Below are 21,257 nucleotides of genomic sequence, written 5' to 3' on the forward strand. Positions count from 1 at the left end.
CCCCCTCGCCTCACCCTCCGCAGCAACACCGTGTCTGTGCCACAGGCACAGATTTCGCATCGAAGCCGGCCACTCTGACCAGCCGTCTTCACGGAGCCACAGGACAACCTCACTGCTGCCGTTTTCTGCTCCCTGATCGTTTGCCAGTTTCCTATGCTTAATACTTCCCTGGCTGATTTTCACCCATCATTTAACTCTCTGACTGTTGCCAGAGGAAAAGGGACTCCGTCTGAATGCAGGAGCTCTGCCAGAGCTCTGCGTGGGCTTCTGGGGGAAAACCGTTTGGAAGCGTGGTTACTGAAGGCAGCTAATGGGTGCCGGCTACCAGGAGAGAGGCAGGGCGCAGGGACACGTGCGGGGTTTTTGGTAACACCGTTTCATACCTACTCTATGGTGTTAGAAAGCAAGTCATACCGAAAAGCCCAATAGAGGGTTGAGAGTTCTTCCCAAATTCTGAAAGGGATTGGTGACCCCAAAACATTGAAAACACTTGCCTTTTCAGGAGAGCTCTCTGTAGAATTGCCCCAGGAAAAGCTAAAACCGTTGACCGTAGCCACAAAAGTAGCCCAGGCCAGCAGTGCCCTCTCCCAGGGACCGCCAAAGCCTCGCCCCACGTGGCACCTTTCTCAAAGCCGCCTTCCCGCGAGAACTCTGCAGGAGTCCCGCGGTGAGCGACCTGGCTGCTGGTTTCCAGTGGGTGTTACTCTGCAGGCTTCTGCTGGGTCTTCCGGCACCAGCCCTCACATCCAGCAGTTTCTCCTGTGCTTCCGACACGGTCAAGGCTGGGAGGCCTCCCACACCCACTGCACACTCTGCTCCAGCTGCTGGGGACAGACTCCCATTCTCTGCCCTGGTCCCTGGGGCTGTGGGCCGAACACAACCAAAACCTTCTTCTCCTTTGTGAATGTTCTTGCTGGGGCCTGGCTGGAAGAGGCACCAAGCGACGGAGGAAGCAGCCTCCTGTGCCACATCTGCTGCCAGGCAGTGCGTGGGGTACTGCCCACCCTTTGGAGGGGAGAGAGAGCTGGTGAACAGGCAAATGGGTGAGAGGCCTGTCCCGGAGGCTGACGGCAGGCGCACCCTGGGTTAACTGTCAGCGGCAAGCGCCCACGCCAACCTTTTCTCTCAGTGCCGTCCTGGCACTGTGAGCAGAGGGGCGGGTCAGGCCAGTCCCGGCCCAGGCAGGCCGCTCAAACACAGCTGCAAGGACTTAGGGAAAGCCTACCTGAGATGTGTAACAAAGCCCCCAAACCCAAACTTTTCCTGGTTTGCCATCACACGTGGACTAATCAAGCTCATCCACCAGCCAGGAAGGAATTTGAGAAGCTTGACCTGCACAGGTGAAGCTGAGTACACCTGCGGCAGGAGTCACCCCAGCCCCTGCTCCTCCCACACACACAGGGCCACAGGACGGCAAGGACAAGGCTCCCCAGGAACAGAGGCAGAGACAAGGCGGGGAGAAGGCGGGTGAGGTCGGCTCCTCCCTTGCTGGACCCGAGAGCAGCCCCACGCTGCCCTGGGCTCCGGCTGCCAGCACAGTACCTGCCAGGCCTGGGACTCAATAAATACTTGTTGAATAAATAGAACAAGATGGAATTTTCCTAGCATGTTTGATCTTAAGCATCTCGGTTTGGGGAATATTTTGAAGAGAAGCTGAAGCAAAGTGTGGCGATTTTATTTATTTTAAAATATAAAGTTAATAAAATAAATATGTAGTTCAATGACTAGGTCCTGAAAACCTTTCCAATGTTCTTCAGATGAATGAGGAAGAAGAAGCAGGCCTATCTGCACGTTGGCGACTCAAGTCCGTGCCTCTGGTTGATGGCACTGACGACCACACACAGGAAACCGCCAGGGGAGGTGGGAGTGGGGAAGGGGAAGACCCTCGGACGGGGCTGCTCAAGCTCAGTGAAGTCCCAGAAAGTCCCAGAACGCATCTGGTCCCAGAGTCAGAAGAGAGGCACGCGTTGGGGTGTGTCCTAGACACCACCCTTTACGTTCATAGATCTGCCTACGGAACAACCTCCTCAGAACGTGGGAACTCCAAGCATTTGGCCCCAAGTGAGCTTGCTTGGAAAATACACAGATTAAGCAGGAAGGGAACTTGGTCCCCCAAAAGATGTTTGGAGGCCAGCATCTGAATCCCAAAAGCATCCTGAATCGCTGGCTATGTGGCCAAATTTGGGGCACTGTTTGGGGCCCTGGGACTACACTCGAGTCCATTTACTAAAAACTGCAGCAACTGTCCCTGAGCTCTGCCAGTGAGAAGGCAAGTGTGGAGTCAGAGTGAGTGCCGCCAACCGGCCTCAGCCCACAGTGCGCAGGAGGAGCAGTGAGCCCGTCTCCCCGGAGGGACAAGGCTGCTGGAGCCCGCACAGGGCTGATGAATACCTCTGCATTTTAGTGGGCACCCATCTCTCTTTGCCAATATAACCAACTTTAATAGAAAAATCACTCCAGGAACTCCACACAGATGATCTCAGTAATCCCTACGACCTTAAATGAGGTAAAGATGATCTCCCTTCTAGAAACTAGGGAGACTGAGGGCCTGGAGAGGTAAGGAAGCTTGCCTAAATCACACTGTGAGGAAGTGGGAGTGGGGAAGCAGGCTTGGAGTCCAGGCATCCTGGCCCCTAGCCCTGAACTCCTGTCTTTACATCACATTTCAGCAGTTCCCCTTATCCTTGGGGGATACATTCCAAGATCCCCAGTGGGTGCCTGAAACCAGAGAGAGTACCAAACCATACATGAGGTCTGTCCAGTAGAAGTCCAGTGGACAGAGAAAGTCCAGCCATTGTTAATATAATGCAAATGGTTTGTGCAACATCAATATAACCTGGCAGCCAAGGAGAGTGGACTGGAATGTGCGTGTGTGAACAATGACAACTTCACTGTACTAGTCAATGGGGGAGGTAGACACTGTTGAGTGAGCATGTGTACTGTGTGGCCGTCACACTCACAATGAAGCAGAGCAACGAATCTGCATCACATTTCGTGTTAAGCTTGAACATCCCTTTGAGGACACTAGTTGGATGATTCAGAAGGTCACAGCCATGGGCAATTGGTGACTGGCAGCTTCATCACGACAACATGCCCGCTCATGCATCACGTCTCATGCAGAGTTTTTTGGTGAAACATCAAATCACCCAGGTGACTCAGCCCCTCTACAGCCCAGATCTGGCACCCTGCAACTTCTGGGTTTTCCCAAAACTAAAGTCACCTTTGAAAGGGAAGAGATTTCAGACCATTGATGAGATTCAAGAAAATACAGAGGGGCAGCTAATGGCGACTGGGAGAACTGTGTGAAGTCCCAAGATGCCTACTTCGAAGGGGACTGAGGTGTCATTGTCCTATATACAATGTTTCTTGTCTCTTGTATCTGCTTCAATAAATGACTCTGTTTTTCATATTACATGGCTGGATCCCTTCTGGACAGACCATGTATATGATGTTTTTTCCCCTATATACACACCAATGATAAAGTTAGTTTATTAATTTGACACAGTAAGAGATTAACAGTAATGAAAAAAACCAATATAAACAACATACTGTAAGTTGTATGAATATGCTGTCTCTCTTTCTCAGCAAAGTAGCACGAATTTCTTTTTCCTTTTTTACAATTTCCCAAGATTCAGAGAGAATATTCGTTCTTGTCACAGATCTTAGCAACCTCGGCAGACATTTTTCCCCCTTTCCTTAATAAGTTGGTAACTTTCACCTTTTCACTTCAAGGAGGCACTTTGCAGCTTCTCTTTGGCATGTCTGAGTTGCTAGCATCACTGCTTTTGCACCCTGGAGCCGTTTTCTGAGTAGAATAACCACGAGCCCTGTGATATTGTGACAGCTGATCTGATCACCGGGACAGCTACTAAGTGACTAATGGGCAGGGAGGGTGGACGGTGTGGATCCACTGGACAAAGGGATGATTCATGGACCAGGCGGGAGAGAGTGGAAAGGGGTGAGCTTTCAACACACTACTCAAAATGGCACACAATTTAAAGCTTATGAATTATTTCTAGAATTTTCCATTTAGTACTTTCAGACCATGGTTGACTGTGGGTGCTGAAACTGCAGAAAGTGAAACTGTGGATAAAGGAGACCCCGAGGTTGTGGCTGCTTAGGGTGCAGCCAGGGGTGTATGTGTGTATGTGTGCGTGTGCGTGTGTGTGAGAATGTGACTCAGGGCCCTGGTGATGGACACCAGGGAGGGCTGTGACATGCACACTGTGTGTCCCAGGCCCGTGGAGAGACTGCCTGCAGGCCTTGGAGGACGGCCATGACACCAGCTCCATCTACCTGGTGAAGCCAGAGAACACCAACCGCCTCATGCAGGTGTGGTGCGACCAGCGACACGACCCCGGGGGCTGGACCGTCATCCAGAGGCGCCTGGACGGCTCTGTCAACTTCTTTAGGAACTGGGAGACATACAAGGTGAGGACCACAGGCCTCTCTGTGCCGCCCATGAAAAGACTGGCACTCCTGGAGAGCCTGACTGACCAGTGACAGGGCCACTTGGAGGGAAGGTGTGTGCTGACCTGCCAGGGCCTGTGCTGCCCCAAACCGCAAACTTCTGCAGCAAGGACACTGACCGGGCCAATTCTGCCAGCCTGCAGCTCCTTCCCTGCCTGCCACTCACAGCTTCTGCGAGACAAGAGTCCGCAGCCCAGGCCACCAAGCCCAGCAGGCAGGGTGGGGATTTAGAAATGCTGGTGTGTGGTGGCCCCTCACTTGAGCCTGGGTGTGGGGAGCAGCTTCCTCCCAGCTGGGGCGTCCTTGGGGAAAAACGTTTTCACACACAACCCAGAAGGGCCAAGTCCAGAGGCTTCCAAGGGCCTGTTGCAGGGGACTGTGGGTCCTAATTCCAGAGCTCATTCTCTGGGATCCTGATTCCCAGGGGGTTGAATACTCATCTTCACAATAGTAGGAAAGGCTGCTAGCGCCCAGCCGTACCTCTGCCCTCCCCCTCTAAGCAAAGCGGTGGTACTACAGACAGAGCAGCCCAGTTTTCTGGGTGCCTGCCAGGTACCATCTGAGCCTTAGGCGCTACCTGTTTCTGGGCCCCTCTGTCCAGGGCTGAGTACCTGACCGCCAGGCTCTGCTGGCTGAGGGCACTGCATATTCCTACTAATGCTCTCCTGCATTTTCCCCAGCAAGGGTTTGGGAACATTGACGGCGAGTACTGGCTGGGCCTGGAGAACATTTACTGGCTGACGAACCAAGGCAACTACAAATTGCTGGTGACCATGGAGGACTGGTCTGGCCGCAAGGTCTTTGCAGAATATGCCAGCTTCCGCCTGGAGCCAGAGAGCGAGTATTACAAGCTGCGGCTGGGGCGCTACCATGGCAATGCTGGTGACTCCTTTACTTGGCACAACGGCAAGCAGTTCACCACCCTGGACAGGGACCACGATGTCTACACAGGTAGGACCAATGGGGTCAAATCCAGGTGGAAACTAGAGAAAAGAGGTCAGCCAAAGCCAGAGCCCCAGACTCCAGGGCCTAGGACCTCGAGGAGCCCAGGGCCCAGCTGCGTGACCTTCTCCCTGCCCCTAAAGGTCCTCTCCTCTGCCCACGGCCCACAGATCCCCTCTGCAAAGCTGGGTGAGAGTCACGTTTACAGAAAGAGAAAGGGAAAGAGGCGTACAAATCATACATCTGATGGCCAGTGCGGGTGCACTCCCATCACATCTCTGTCCGAGGCACTGAGTGTGCGGGCTACACATCCCCACGGACGGACGCTGGGCCACATGCCCTAGAACACAGTGCTAGCCCCACTCCCTACCAGTCACGTGCCCTTGGGCACCCTGCTTAGTCTGTCTGGGCCTTAGCCTCCACATGTGGCAACGAGGAGCAGGGCGGAGACTATTCTAGGAGCCGCCGCCAGGCCGGCCTAGAAGCGTGGTCAGGGGACAGTGAGGAGCTAAACTCCTGGTCCCTGCAGGCACGTGGCACAAGCTGAGCAGGGCCTCTGCTGGCAGGCGGGAGGCCGGCTCTCTGCCCAGGGCTCTCCCTGCTCTCCAAACCCAACATTGCCACTTGGTCCTTCTGGCCTTGAATCATGGCTCAGAGGAACCCAAGAAACAGCTGGGGAAACCTGGGCTGCGGGGCTCCAAAGTGCCTAGGGCCGAGTCTCCACTCAGCCTTCTGCCTCAGCCGGCCTGCTCCCTCCTCACCTCATCCCAAGGCCTTGGCCAGAGCAGGGCCACCAGTCTGATCGGGCGCCCAACCTACAAACCTAACTGGGGCAGTCCTTTCCCGGAGTGGCCACCTGCTTCCTAGGCCTGGTCGGGAAACTGGGAACCCCCTCTTTTAACTCAGAGCAGCCCAAGCAGCAGTGGCCCCTCCGTTGCCGCCCTCCTGTGGAGGCGGCGCCCCTGCAGCCGCTTGCACCTTGCCCACGCTTTCACAGCCGTGCCAAGCAGCTTGTCCTTGGCAGAAAAACCCAGACTGATAGGATAGTGCCAAAAGTTTCATAAAAATATCTTTCTTTTATGAAATTAAAAAACATATTTGGCCAGAATGCTGGCTAGGGAGGAAGAGAGGAGAATTTTCTCTTAAACACTTCCTTTGTCATTCTGTAAAGACTCCTGATCCAACAGTTTCAACTCTTTAAAAAAATTCCTAAGAAAAACCCTTTTGCCTTCTGCCCCGCCCACCTCAGGTCATTGCCATTTCCTGTTCAAACCCATGGTGTGCTGTCCCCCCAGCGCTTCCTCTGCACCAGGCCCTGAGCTAAGTGCTTAAACATGTGCCTCTATTCAATTCCCACAGCAGTCCTGTGCGGGAGGCATTATGCTTACCCTCATTTTACAATGAGAATTCAATGGCTCAGTGAGGTTAAGTCACTTGCCCAAGATCACACAGCTCATTAGTCAGAAGGCCAAGCCTCAACAGACAGGTCTGAGCAGGTCTGAGCGGGTCTGAGCGGGTCTGAAGTGCAGTCCACCTCTCAAGCATTCTTGCTCCAAAGGCCTCCCTCCCAGAAAGGGTCCTGCTAAAGTCCCCAAGCAAGCAGTGGACATGGGTAAAGCCACCTCCTCCCTAAGACTTTCTCATTCCCCTCTCTCCTGCAGGAAACTGTGCCCACTACCAGAAGGGAGGCTGGTGGTATAACGCCTGTGCCCACTCCAACCTCAACGGGGTCTGGTACCGCGGAGGCCACTACCGGAGCCGCTACCAGGATGGAGTCTACTGGGCTGAGTTCCGAGGGGGCTCCTACTCACTCAAGAAAGTGGTGATGATGATCCGACCCAACCCCAACACCTTCCACTAAGCCAGCTCCCCTCCTGACCTCTTGTGGCCTCTGCCAGGAGCCTGCCCCCGCCACGCTGGCCCCAGAGCAAAAAGCAACTCCTCGCCACTCCACTGGGGGCCGGGAGGACTGGGATGCTGGATTCTGTTTTCCCAAGTCACTGTGGCAGATAATGGAACTGGATTGGACAGTGTCCTCTGTCTCCATAGCGGTCCTCACACCAGACGGCCCCTCGGGTTTCCAGACAGGACTGCAGACCAGTCTTTCTTTAAGTTAATTAAGTCCCTACAATAAAAACACAACTTCAAAATACCTTCATAATATACATGTGTATGAGCCGACCTTGCACACTTACGTGTATACTACATATATATGCATTTAGATATATGGCCCATATAATATATCTAGATACATATATAGGTTTGCCTTATATACCTGAACACGCATATATTCAAGCTCTTACCCACAGCAGTGCCCTTAGGAGAACAGCATTTCATCAGGTTGTGTTACTTGAGTCTAAGAGCGGATCACAGACTGTAGAGCTCTGTCCTTCAAAGATTAATCCTTGGCGTCCACGTGCTGAATTCCTCTAGGAATGCCTCTCTCTCTCTCTCATACACGGGTTTCCAACTTCCTCACTTAAGGACCCCTTTGGGCACCTGACCAAATTTCAAAATGCCCCTCCATCTCCATTTCCACACTCTCCCCCATTCTCAGGACTTTCACTATCCACCCATCCACCCATCGCTTACTCACTTCGTCAGCACCGCTCCCTAAGTGCCCTGTGTGTATGAGTCCTTGGCCACTCGCTGCACTTCCAGGGACCTTTCTGCTCATCTCTCCTCCACGCCTACCTTCCCCTTACCCTTGCTGTCACACCTTCCTTTCAAGAATCCTTAGCCTCTGAGTAGGAGACAGTCCAGGCTCCAGCTTTCTGGCCAGGAACGGCCAGGCCAGGCCCAAAGCTAACTACCCGCCACACAGACAATGTATTTGCAGTTTTGTATTTTCCATTCACACGTTAGCCTACATGTCATTTTAACCTTCACAGAAATAATAACCTACCTTGTCCAGGAGACATTCAATTGAAGAGAAGCCATCATCTGACCATTGGGACCCCCGGCTGGCGACAGACCAAAGGTCCCGTGCTCTCAGGCAAACTAGAGTCCACATCTCGTCCCCAAACGACACTTCCCCGGAGAATGCAGGTGCCACAAAAATGAGCGCTGGCCACTTCTTGTGAGTTTCTGAATAACTAGGGGCCACTGGCCCCTTGTCTATTGCATTATAGCAAGGTAGCTTTCCGAGCCCTGCTGGCTGTGGAGTGTCAGCCTCGGCACTACCAGAGCTGTCGTCAAGCACGGAGCGGAGATGAGTCTAGGGAAGACCCTCCTGGTGGGCGAGTGGGTTGGGGTGTGCGAGATGTTGGAACATTTGGAACATTTGTCCGTGTCTGGGTGTGTGCCTATTACCTCAGCATTCTCACAAAGTGTACCATGTAGCGTGTTTTGTGTATATAAAAGGGAGGGTTCTTTTTTTTAATATATTCCCAGATTATCCTTGTAATGGCACAAATCTGCAATAAAAGCCATCAGTGGTATTTGGAAGTATCTACACTGCGTGTTAATGTTTTAGAATGCCTTCCTGGGACCTCCTATATCAGAGCCTCTTTCAGTGTGAAACCAAGAAGAGATTCAGCACCAAGGACATACACCATAATCATTTAAATCACACTCTCCCTGTCTTTGGTTCCCACTGACACCCCTGAAGTCCCACCACAGTACCTCAGGCTGAGACGGTCCTATGGAGATCCACCTCCTTACATTCCGGGTGTGGCCTGGATGTCCTGGAGATGCCTCATAGGCAGTGTGGTCAAAACCTAAAACACCTTCTGCCAGGTCTGGCCCCATCCCACCAAATGGCACCATCTACTCAATTGCTCCGGTCAAAAATAAGGGGGTCTGTCTCCCCCTCACCCAGGTCAGCCCAACCCTGTACTCTAGCCCCCTTCTCTGCCTCGGTGTGAACAGTCATCTCTCCCTCTGCCTCGCTTTCATCTAGACTCCTAAGGCTCATATCCCCATGCTAGAGCAGGTGCAAAACCACCCCCACACTGGCCCTACAGCACCAGCAGCCTGTGAAAGAAGGTGCGGAAAAATATCCTGGGGGAGGATGAGTTGTCCCCGCCCCCCCACAGCGGGGGTGGGTGTCCCCCTCACCTTCAACCAAGTGAGAGGGACTTCAGGGGACCACTCCAAGAGTCTGGCATGGGCAAGCATGAGCACTACCGTCTGACCCATGCCTCAAGTCTATAAGCCTCAGGCAGAGAGCTGCGAGAAGCTGACCTTGCTGGCAGCAAACAGTAAGCTCACTGGTGGGGGCAGGGGAGGCAAGGACTCAGGTCTCCTCGGAACCAGAGGGCAGCCTGGATGGGGCAGGGGTGGGTGCGGAAGGTGCAGGAGGCCAGGAGCCAATCAAGGAGTCATAAGTGGTCAGCTGGAAGAGAAGCCTTACCCTCTCAGGGCAGCTGAGCCACTAGTGCCCAGAAGGGAAAGTCTGAAGCAGCAGCAGAAACAAGGGAGAAAAGACAGCAAAGAGGGGAAAAAGACAGCAGGGGCACAAGTTCTGGACAACAACCCAAATGGCCACAAAAGATGACCCCCTACCCCTCACTTCTCCCTCAACCCAAGGGCCACACCACTAGGCTGGCCCATGGGGGAAGCAGGACAGCAGGGTCCAGTGAAGACGCTGCCTGGTGGCCGCCCCAGCCAGGCCTCCAAGTCTGGTCTGGCTGCAGGAACCCAGTCTTCTGGTTATGACACTGGGCTGTCTGGGACGACGTGATTGTTAGGGTGTGACTGTTCAGTGGTACCCTCTGCGAGTACAGGAGGCAACAACTGGGCTTTTTCATACCTAAGAGCAGGCAGCTGAAGGGGCCTGCTAGGTTTTCAGCATTGACTGGGAATAAAACGAGTAGACTGGAAAACTGGTTTCTTCTTACACCTGACTGAGTCCAGCTCATTTAACAAGTTGGTTACGTGAGGACACGAGGTATCTTCCAGAGTCCATGAGCAGGGATGCAGCTGGGCCTCACCAGGGCTGGGAACCAGATGCGGTCTGGAAGGCCTTCAAGAGGCAAGGCAACAGCTTTCTCCTTCTCTCCCTTCCCCTTTCCTCTCCCTTGCTCGCAGGGTCTCTGTCTCTGTTTCCCACTGTGCATACATCTGCTTTTCCTGGCACAGAATTCCTGAGCTCTGGTGACCTCCTGCTCTGAGTGCCGGCAAAGACTGAGAAGCACCTCTCCTTTCCAACACCAACGCCTGGCCAGAGGACCCAACTGGCCCCTTGGTCCTATCCTCAGTCCTATCCACTCTGCTTCAGCACCGAGCGGGCAGAATGAACGCAGCTGCTGGAGTTCAATGTCGTGGGAAAGGTAGGGGAGTTCCCAGGTTCCCAGAGAAGGAGGGGTCATGGCTTGGGTCATTTCCAAAAAGTGTCTAGACTATACTCCAGCTCTTGCTGGTCCCCATCTTCTCCAGGGACCATATGTTGCCAGCTAGTTGAATTCCATCCCGTTCCTGGGTAGGTTGTGTCCTACCCCCCCGCCCTTCCGCTGCTGACCCCGGCCCTCACCAGAGAGCACATCCAACCCTTCTGGACCCCGCTGGGTCACTAAACAACACCTGGCTGTGCCCAGATGGGGCTCTTCCTGCCCTTCCTGGATATGCTGAGTTTCTCAACACTCTGTATGGATTAGTCTCAAAGGTCTCCACTGTGGTGGGCTTCCTGGCAGCAATTTGCTCTGGATGATGCTCACACCATGTACCACCTAAGGCACACCATGGGTGTCTCCTTAAATTCTCACAGCAACCCTGTGAGCGGGGGGGGTCTGTACTTACCCTCCTCTCTACACAACAGAAATCGAGGCTCAGAGGTGTAAGCAACTTGACCAAGAACATGCTGTCTGGGACACTCAGGATTTGAGCTCCTGCCTCTGCAGCATTAGATCTCTCCCCCCGAGCATCAAACTGAATGGCTAAGGCTCCCCTGTCACCCATGACCACTCCCAAGACGTCTAAGAATCATGGCAGCGTGGAGTCTCCTGCTCACGGGAGAGGGTATGTGAGGTGGCTGGCCAGCCTGGCTGTGCAGAAGCAGCTGGGTGGACAGTAGTCCCCAGAGGTCGGAAAGCCAGTTCAGGGCTATATGCCCAGTTTCAGAATAGTGGGCAGGGCGCAGAACGATGGAGAGTATTTCATAGCTTCTCGGGGCTCCCAACCCTTTGCCAGGACCAAAGCTCTTGGGCGCTGCCTTTCTCCCTCCTTCTCATAGGACAAGAGAGCCACTTATCGTACAACATACAGACCCAGTCCCACCCTTTGGCACTCAGAGTGTCCCTCTTGTGGCCGGTCTGGCTGTCACCTCATGCACCAATTCTATCTGGTGCACGTCCTGGTCCACATGCTCTGGTAACTGGGTCCCTGATGTGGTGGCTCATCTGTCATCTCCATGTTCTCAGGCCCAGGGGCTTGCTTACCTCTCAGATCCCAGAGTCAGGCCTGAGCCAGCCCCAGCCAGGTATTCACCACTTGTGGACACAATGCCTTAATACCAACCATCACCAAGACATTCAAGTGTCCCATCTCTCCTGACCTGGGGCACCCTGGGCCAGCTCAGCCCACACATGGAACCCAGAGATAATCCCTCCCACCTGTGCAGCCTTCTCAAAGCACTTACACACGGAGCTCCTCAAGGCTGGGCGGGCCAACCAGCTGTTCCAACCCCCGCTAGTCAATGGTCATGCTACATCTGACTCCTTGGGCTGGTCAGGGCGTGCTCCCTCTGCCCCTCCTTCAGCACACGCACCCTCCTGAGGCTGAGGGGCATCTTACAATAGAAGAGAACTCCTTGCCCTGACTGGTGTGGCTCAGCGGGCTGGGTAGCATCCTGCGAACCAAAAGGTTGCCAGTTCGATTCCTAGTCAGGGCACATGTGTGGGTTGCAGGCCAGGCCCCTTGTTGGGGGTGTGTGAGAGGCAGCTGATCAATGTTTCTCTTCCTTTCTTTTTCCTTCTGTTCCCCTCTCTCTAAAAATACATAAAAGCTTAAAGGAGGAAAAAGAAGAAGAAGAAAGAAGAAGAAGAAAGAAGAAGAAAGAAGGAGGAAGGAGGAAGGAGGAGGGAGGAGGGAGGAGGGAGGAGGAGGGAGGAGGGAGGAGGGAGGAGGGAGGAGGAGGAGGAGGAGGAGGGGGAGGGGGAGGAGGGGGAGGGGGAGAAGGAGAAGGAGAAGAAGAAGAAGAAGAAGAAGAAGAAGAAGAAGAAGAGAGCTCCTTGGGCAAGGGAGGACAGGCCACATTTTCCCTGACCATTAGCAGAGCTGGGAGTGGTCCGGAGCCTGGAAGGGTAGCTAGTGTAGAGGGGATGGAATTAGAATTCCCTTCTGAGGCTCTGTGATGACAGAAGCCAACGCCCTAATCATCTCAAATTAGGGAGAAAATTAGAAGCACTCAGCCTCCCTGGAGCCCAGAATGCTGACCAAGCCCCACACAAGTGTGCGCGGGGAATGAATTTCTGTCAGCCTCCACTCAGTGGGGACCTACAGCCAGGCAGCCTTTCTTCAGCACAGGGCTGAGCGGGGCACAGGGCTGAGCCGGGGTGCAGGGGGAGGGATTAAGGACAGCTATTCAGGACGCAGGAGCAAGAGTAGAGGGCGACTGAGCAGCTGGGTGGGAGGCCTGAAGGCCTGGCTCCTAACCCCAGAAGGGCCCAGGAAACATGTGTTTGGAAGGAAAAAGCAGCTTCCCTTCCAAGAGCACAAAGGAGTGGTGGGCAGAGAAATGTGTGTTAAAAGATGTCCTCTTCTACCTATCATTTATCAGAAAAGCAATGGTCGGTGGTGCCTAGTGCTGGCATGAGTGCGACAAGCAAGCTGGCTCATGCTGTGCCGCTGGACACGCCACTGCGACCCTTGTAGAGGGCACTCCAGCAACAGCCCCGGCAGTCCCACTCTCCGAGTGCAAGGTTTCAGACACACTCCGACAGGTGAGCAAGGGTCCGTGTGCAAGGACGCTCCCCACGCACAGTCTGCCAAAGGAGCAAGGAGAAGTGGCCTACCGATCACCAGCGGGGGCATGGCTGAGCAAACGAGCGCGAATCAGGCACTACCCAACAAGTTACCGCACATCTGTGCGCCCCAGAGCCATTGGCAAGAATGAAGTTCTGTATTTGTTGCCACTAAGTGCAGATGACACTGTAAGTGGAACAAAAAGATGCAAAATGGGACCTATAAAATGTCTCCATTTTGGTTAAAAAGCACAGTATTATTCTCACACCCCTGCACACATATATTCATAGAAGTAGAATAAGAGGTCTGGAAAAACACACACCCACCCACAACAGTGGATGCCTCCCTGAGCAACGGGAGAGCAAGAAGGGGATTTTTGCTTTCTACTTCATAGACTTCTTTTTAGTATGAATGAGTTTTACAACAAACAAAGTTACCTTTCTAACTTAATAAGCTTTTGAGAGAATGAGTGGGTGCTGGGCCCACTCCCGAGCACAGCCTTTCTGGGTGGCCTTGTTTCCCGGACCCCAGCAGGTTTGGGCAGGACGCCACCTGAAGGCCAACACACACTTGACTAGGGAACTGCAGCCGTCCAGAGAGTAACTTTCAGGCCCTTCTCAGGCACCTTTCTCCCTTAGAGAGTTGCCAGGATTCGTCACTCTCAGCGTGCAACCACACCTTTGTCCTGCAGATCTCCTGCCCTCAAAATTAGTGCCTCAGGGGCACCGAGCGCTTCCCGCTGGCTGTAGGGCAGCCTGACAGTCTTTTATGTGTCCAGTTATACACCTGATTTTGTCCCAGAGCAGATGGGGCACCAGAGTAATAAATGTGGGGTAGTGATACGGATTGTGCAATGCACTAGCTATGCAATGTTGTATCACAGATCACCCCCAGCTTGAGCAGCTTCCAACAATAAATATTGATTATTTTGTAGTTTCTGTGGGTCAGGTATTTGCATGTCTCCTAGCTAGACGTCTCAGGTTCAAGGTGTCTCAAGTGATGTGGTTAAGCTGTTGGGTGGGTCCTGCCATCTTATCTGAAGGGTCCACTTAGGTACGGTCTGCTTGTAAGCTTGCTCACGGGGTTGTTGGCAGGTCTCAATCCCTGGCCACATGGGCCTCTTCACAGGACCGCCACGTGCTTGGCAGCTGGATTCCCCCAGGTTGTGGGATCCAAGAGAGAGCAAGCATCCAACATAGAAGGCACAGTCTTTTTATAACCCAATCTCAAAAGTGGCATCCCATTACTTCTCTCATTTTATTTGTTGGAAGCAAGTCAATATGTCCTGCCCACCCTCAAGGGAAAGGGATTGCACAAGGACATGAGTACCAGTGGGCAGGGACCATCAAGGGCCATCTTACAAGCTATCTACCACACAAAATCTTTCAGATTTTCAGGGCATTGTCTTAACTCTTCCTCTCTGAAGCAGTGCAAGGAAATGTCCCAGTGGCCCCAGGTTAGTCTCGAGGATGGAGAAACTCACTAGTTCTTCCTCCACCCAACCCTTTTCTTCTTTAGGGCTAGCTGACCCTGCCAGGGCCCCTGGTCTCCCTTCTCAGCCCACTGTTCCACACAGGAGAACCCCTAGAGGCATTCCTCTTCTCTGCCTCTCTTCCTGGTTCCCCCAGAGGGGAAAGACCTGCTGGAGGGAACATCTGGCACGGCCTAAGGTTAGTGGCTGGAAACTGGGGTCAGACCTGGGTGTGAGCACAAGTCTTGTTTAGCTTCTGCAGCTGTGAAGTAAGTTACAGAATAGTGTCTCCCTCGGGGAAGGCGTGTTGGGAGGGTTCGGTGAGACTGTGAGAGCAGCACCCAGCTTTCCCGTGGTGCAGGACAAACCTGAGCTGTTGCCATTATTGCCACTGTGGTTGACTTCTAATTAGAAACCCAAACACTGAAAGGTCAAAGCGAGCAGTCACCCTCATGGGTACACAGGTCCCTTCTAGGAAAACACTTTCTCTGCACAAAACGGGCTTATGCTCTCACCTCCTTTTGGGGGATCAGGCAAAACTTCCTGACCCAGAGGAAAGCTGACTGCAAGTCCTCCTTGTGCCCCAGAAGGGACAAATGCAGCTCTGGGCAGCAAAGCACGCAGGAAACACACTCTCCCCACCGTGTTTTCCTCCTACACTGTTTCTCTCCATGGAGACACAGACAGTCAATGAAGGATGCACGAGTTAAAGCTGGGTGGGACCCCAGCCAGAGCATGAGATCCTGAGTTAAACTTGGTCTCCGCCTGGCATATGACATCGGGCAAGTCATAAGTCAAGCTGTATTTTGTTTTGTTTTGTTTAATTCACAAAATGAGGACTTTAGTAACATTTAGTAACATCCACTGGCTTTTTAAAAACATTGAGCAAGACTGAAATCCCAGTCACAGAAGCAAGACAGAGAAATGTAAACTTTAAGGTAACAAATCCTGAGACTACAAAAGTAAAGGCAAAGTTCTCTTCTGGAAGGGAGAAATGTAAGGAAGTACACAGCAGACCACTCTACAGAATAATGGAGAGGTTCCCTTCATTTGGGGTGGGGGTGGGTGATGACCAAGATGTGTCAGAGGGTAGTTTCCATGCTTGCTGGGCCCCAGAGTGGGAGGGTGCCTTGTTCTGGAGAAGGGGGAACTTGATCAAAGGTTCTCCTGGGCTAGGGGAGGGAGGGCAACGGGTCGGCTTCTGCAGCATGTGGCCATCAGGCAAAGAGAAGAGAGGGCATGGCCCATGGACTCCAGAGAAGGCACTGAAGAGTGCAGGCTTCAGCTTTTCTTGGTGACCCCGACATCCCCTTACCCACGCTAAGGCTGCACTTCCTGGCTAGGAAAGGAAGGAGGAGCCTGGCTCCACATAGGTCCAGCTGGAGAGACTGGTTAAGAGAGGCAGGAGATGACTGGAGGGAGGGACCAGAGGTCTGGGGCCAGGCAGCTGGTGGAGGCACCATGCAGCAACCAGGATGGATCTGTGGAACAAATGAGTATTCCCTGGGATCCTTGGAAGCATGACAAGTGGGGAGCTGGGGGGGGGTGTTGGGGCAAAGGCTGGATTTACTGCATATGGAATGGAATTTTTTCAGTTGGGTATTAAAGGAAAGGATTATCCTTAATGCTGGCAAACTTGGGGACAGCTGGATAATATCGTGTTAACTCTGACTTGGGAGCCATTAGACATGGTCTTGGGTACTTGCAGTCCCCACCAAAGGGGCAACAGCCACTCCGATCCACGTTCTGGGAAGCAGAAGTGCTGGCAGCATCCATCAGCTCAACCCCTCTGGCCTTCTGGAGGCAGATTGGAGCACCTGTGCTTGCCTCTCAGCTGTGCTTTTGGGGCCGCCGCTCAAATGCACACACTGACTCTCAAAGCCAGCACACACGCAAATGCCGTGTGTCTCCATCAGGTGTGAGGGGCCTGCTCGCTGACAGCTGTTTTATGTCTTTCCAAGGCTTTGCTCTCAAATGAACTGTTTTTAAAGGGTTTTCCCTTCCCTGCTAGCCATTTCTGAAATGCAGTGATATACCACAGCCCTCTGCATGGTCCCCCACCTGGCCTTCCCACCTGCAGCCTGACTGCCTCAAAGCCATTCACTGCAGGCAAAGTGACTTGTGTAAGTGCAGATCCAGTCTGGACATGTCCTTGCTCTGTGGTTCCCAACTGCTCTTGGCATGGAGCTGTGGGGGTGAGGGGGGAGCAAGGGGTGGGGTCAGAGCCTGAGCTCCCCACTCTGAGTGTCTAGGCCCCAGGCGATCTCATTCCTCCCCTCCCTTCCAGCTACTTCCCATGACCCTCTCCCCCTCACTCCACTCTCCTGCCAGTTTTTCTAACAAACATGTTTTTCCCCACTTGACGGTTCTTGCACAAGCTGCTGCCTTTGTCTGGCATGCTGACCTCTCACCCTTCACCTCGCATATTCACCCTTTAGGGCTTCCCTCCAGAACGTCTGCCCTGGTCCCCAAGACCAGGTCAGGTCGCCCTTTGTTGACTCCTTTGCCTTTCCCTTCACAGTGCTCAGCTCACTTCTGGTTTCTTGTTCGCTGCCTGTGATCGGATCTGGGATGTGAGCTCCACCGGAGCAAAGATAGTGTCTGGGGGTCTGTCGCCGGAGGATGACCAGCTGTGACACCCCACCTCACAGAGGGCCTGCCACCCTCAGGCTCAGTGGGAGCCCCTCACTCACCTGCTGTTCTGAGGGCTTTGAGGCACCCATGTGAATGCTTCTCTGTGACCAGTGACGCTTCTTTATTAAAGTCCTTTCAGAAATCCAACAGTGTAGGTCTGTTTATTTTATACTCGGAAATGACTTGCCTTTATTCTAAACTTCAGAGTTCATCTTTAAAAGGAAGGGTTTGCTTATTTGAAGAAATAGCTTGAGTTCTAGACATTTATTTCACGTATTAGAAGTCTGAGTAAAGTTACCAAGAATGTCCAAACGTTCCCTTACTATTCCGAACTGTCAGAATGCCGAATTTTTGTTCCTTGACGGATCACGCTTTTCCACACTGCCTACAGGTACTTTTAGATTCAGCTCTAAACCTTTTAAAATCCATTACATTCCTAATTTTATTTAGCTATTTCCTGAAGGGAATTATAGGTAGTGAAAACCGAACACTCTCTAAGTCAATAAAGCCCTTTAGAAACAAATGGGGTGGCGGTTCTTCCGGCGCTTTGCCTGCTTTTCTCATCATTTCCATGTGAACTAGGCATTTAAAAGCTGCCATCAGATAAAAATAAGCTGCAAATAACTGACATGACTATCTTTCCACCTCCGTTTTTACACTTTGAAGTCATTGAAAAGAAGGTTCTGATACAAAGGGTCTTATGTTTAAAATGTAGTTTTTTCCTCAGTGCTTTTTAAATTGTATTTCAAAAGAAGCTTGGCATACCAAAGCTCCCAATGCACAAAATCTGCACTGGAAGGACCTGGAAACATGAAGAGGCGCACCTGTGGAGAGTCCCAGGACACCCATTAGCAGAGGACCGTGCACAGAAGTCTAGAAGAATCATCATGAAGTAAAACCCACACTTGCCACCGCAAGCTAACGACTGCCAAGCAGCCGGCGCTCAAGGTCTCTCTCAGGCAGTGGAACTGACAAAGCAGCTGGAAATACCAGGGACTGACCTCAAGTTGCTCCCGAAGAACAACTCCCTCTCTCCCCAGGGAAAGTCCTGCAACGAGGACTTCGCTGGGGGAAAAATGGTTTCAGACATTTCCCCCCAATATTGTACTTTCCAGGAATTATGTAACAATTCCTCTTTCAATAAACAAATCTGTCCCTGGGACAGGTGGGGTTTTCCGGAGGAACCCCAGGACTGAAACCATGGCCTGGATGGGGGCAGCGTCTGTCCATGGCCATCAGACATGCAGGGAGGGCCCTGGCTGCCCTTGGGGTAGATGGCTCCACTGGGACTCAGCATGGGGTTTCGCTTCGCCCCTTTAGTGAAGCGATGGCGGTCACAACGCCTGTCTGTGTCAGGAGCCGTTCTGTCGTGGGTGGAGCAGTGCAGTGCCATTGGCCTGGGGGTATAAGGGACAGTAGAGGACGGTTAAGCTGGGCTGGCTGAGAGGCAGAAGCAAGAGGGCCTTGCAGGAGAGCGAGGCCCACACGGAGTCTCTCGGGAAGCACCTGCCAGGGAGAGGCAGCTGAGACAAGGTGATCAAGGACAAGGGGCTGAATGCATCCCAACACTCAGCGGCAAAGGGCCTCAGGGCCAGCACAGGCTTTCTGTCCACTGCAAGTCTAACACGGGCCTCCCGTGGCCCGAGGACAGGACTTATCTGTAATGGGGGGACCTGAGGTGCATATGCTGGGTCAGATGACAAGGGACATGAGTCAGAACAGGGAGATGGTATTGGTCCAGTCTGCCCTTGGCTGAGACCCATGGACGAATGCCTTGGGCACCCAAGATAGCAATGCTTTGTGGTCTAAGAGTAAAGAGTATCACAGTTCTTCCCACTTCATACCCTGCCTGATGGAGGCCGCCACAAGTCATGAATGGCAGAGGACATATAGGTGGCAACTGCAAGGGAGGAGTAGGGGAACAACGACCTGGCCACTAGAAGTGGGGAGTCAGGAGAGGGCAGAGTCAAAAGATTCGGCTTAAAGCCAGACCATCTGGGCCGATCCTGGCTCTGCTACTTCTCAGTTATGTGACCCCAGGCAACCTCTCAGCACCTGCTTATTCACTAGGCTACTGTGCGCGCATTCACCACAATAATGCATTAAAATGCCTAGCAAAGTGCCAGGCACCGAGAAAGCAGATGGTCCATGGCAGCTCTCGTGATCATTTTATGAGAGAAAAGAGGCCGTCTTTCCCAACCCTGGAGCACCCACTGAGGGAACCAGTGGACTGTATCAGCTTGCCCTCGCCCTCATACCATCAGTCTCAGCCCTCAATTGATTAGGTTCTCGTGAAGTGGGAATGGGCTTGGGAGCTATGCATATCGACACGCCCTCCCTCTGTGGACCCGAGAAGGGGCTTTGCCACCAAGTAGAAAGACACTGCAGCTTACAGCCAGCCGTAAGGTGAGACGGGAAAAGAATGAGAAAACATGAAAAAAGGATGCACAGGATGGTATTCAACACAATAACATGGCTTAAGGCTACACAAATGTGAGACTTTTGCTCCCCTACTGTAAGGCTGGCCTCTCATATTGGGTCCAACTAAATTCTGTTTTCAAGGATCACTCATAATCCAAATCAATTTAAAATATTAAAATCGAAAACACAGTCAAAGATTTATAAAATGAATGCAAAGGAAAAATAAGACATTTCACAGACTTAAACATTTCAAAGAAGTAAAGGAAGATAAGAAATGTAATCAAGATCATTTTGTAGGGGACACTTTGAAACGAATCAACGATTTTATAAACTTCTATATGCTAAATGATACAGGGCAAGGAGATTCCAACCTATATTCCTGTCCTTAGACCACATTGTCAAAACTTAATAACTTGAATACTGTAATTTAATAATTATATGAGTAATTTGAGAAGTTACACCTTCTGTTTCCAGCACCCAGGAAACATTAACAAAAAGTGATCTTGTATTAACCCTCAAGACAAATTTCAAACATCTTTAAAAACCCAGAAAGCATGTATGTTACACATTCTAGGCCAATGTACAAAGTGAGAGGAAAGACCGGAGCTGTCCACAGCAGTGTTGTGCACGACAGCCAAAACGCGAAGCCACCCGCATGCCCACCGAGCAATGCACAGATAGACAGAATGCCGTGTGTCCGTGCAATGGAATGCTATTGGGCAATCAGAAGTACTGAGCAGGCTCCAACACGGATGAACACTTAATACAGGACGATGTGGAAGGAATAAAGCCAGGCATAAAAGACCACATACTGTAGATTCAATTTTCATGAAACGCGCAGAATCAGCAAATCTATGGAGACAGAAAGTAGACTAGTGGTTGCCAAGGGCTGAGGGTGGGTGAGTGAAGAGTGGGGTGACTGAAAAAGAAGGGGGTGACTACAAATGGATATGAGGCTTCTCTTCGGGGTGTTAAATGCCCTGAATTGCGCAACTCCAAGAACACACTGAAAACCACTGAAGAGCGCGCTCCACATCGACAGTGTATGAATTACATCTCAGTAAGGCCACTCGAAAGAAACTGTGCCCTTGGAAATTAAAAACCACTATCTTAAATAATACTTGCATAAAAGAAAAAGGGAAACCATAATTACAGAACAGTGAAAGAATATCGATGAGAACAGTATACATTAAAATATGTAGGATAGAGCGAAAGCAGCAATTAGAAGAAAATGTATACCCACTGTCTTCTAAAGTGGAAAAATAATACATACATATATAAATGAACCAATAATTCAACTAATTAATAGAAAAAAACAAAACAACTTAAGGGAAGCAGGAGAAATGAATTATAAGACAAAAGTGGAAATTTCATCAAATTTAGGTTGTGATCTATTATAAATGCACTATTATTTTAT

At 51.8% G+C, this 21,257-nt stretch overlaps 2 protein-coding genes across 14 annotated transcripts in view; one reads left to right on the plus strand and one right to left on the minus strand.

The window, feature by feature from the left end:
- Positions 1 to 8,868, plus strand: part of ANGPTL2 (angiopoietin like 2) — a 34,477-nt gene extending 25,609 nt beyond the window's left edge. The window contains exons 3-5 of the mRNA XM_053920606.1: positions 4,238 to 4,431; positions 5,151 to 5,421; positions 7,074 to 8,868. Coding sequence (XP_053776581.1) covers positions 4,238 to 4,431; positions 5,151 to 5,421; positions 7,074 to 7,273 — 665 coding nt within the window. The 3' untranslated portion in view covers positions 7,274 to 8,868. The remainder of the gene's footprint in view (positions 1 to 4,237; positions 4,432 to 5,150; positions 5,422 to 7,073) is intronic.
- Positions 1 to 21,257, minus strand: part of RALGPS1 (Ral GEF with PH domain and SH3 binding motif 1) — a 268,377-nt gene that overhangs the window by 108,771 nt on the left and 138,349 nt on the right. The gene's annotated exons all lie outside the window — the stretch shown is intronic.

This window comes from Desmodus rotundus, chromosome 1 (genome assembly GCF_022682495.2).
Source record: "Desmodus rotundus isolate HL8 chromosome 1, HLdesRot8A.1, whole genome shotgun sequence".
In the NCBI taxonomy this organism is placed as follows: domain Eukaryota; kingdom Metazoa; phylum Chordata; class Mammalia; order Chiroptera; family Phyllostomidae; genus Desmodus; species Desmodus rotundus.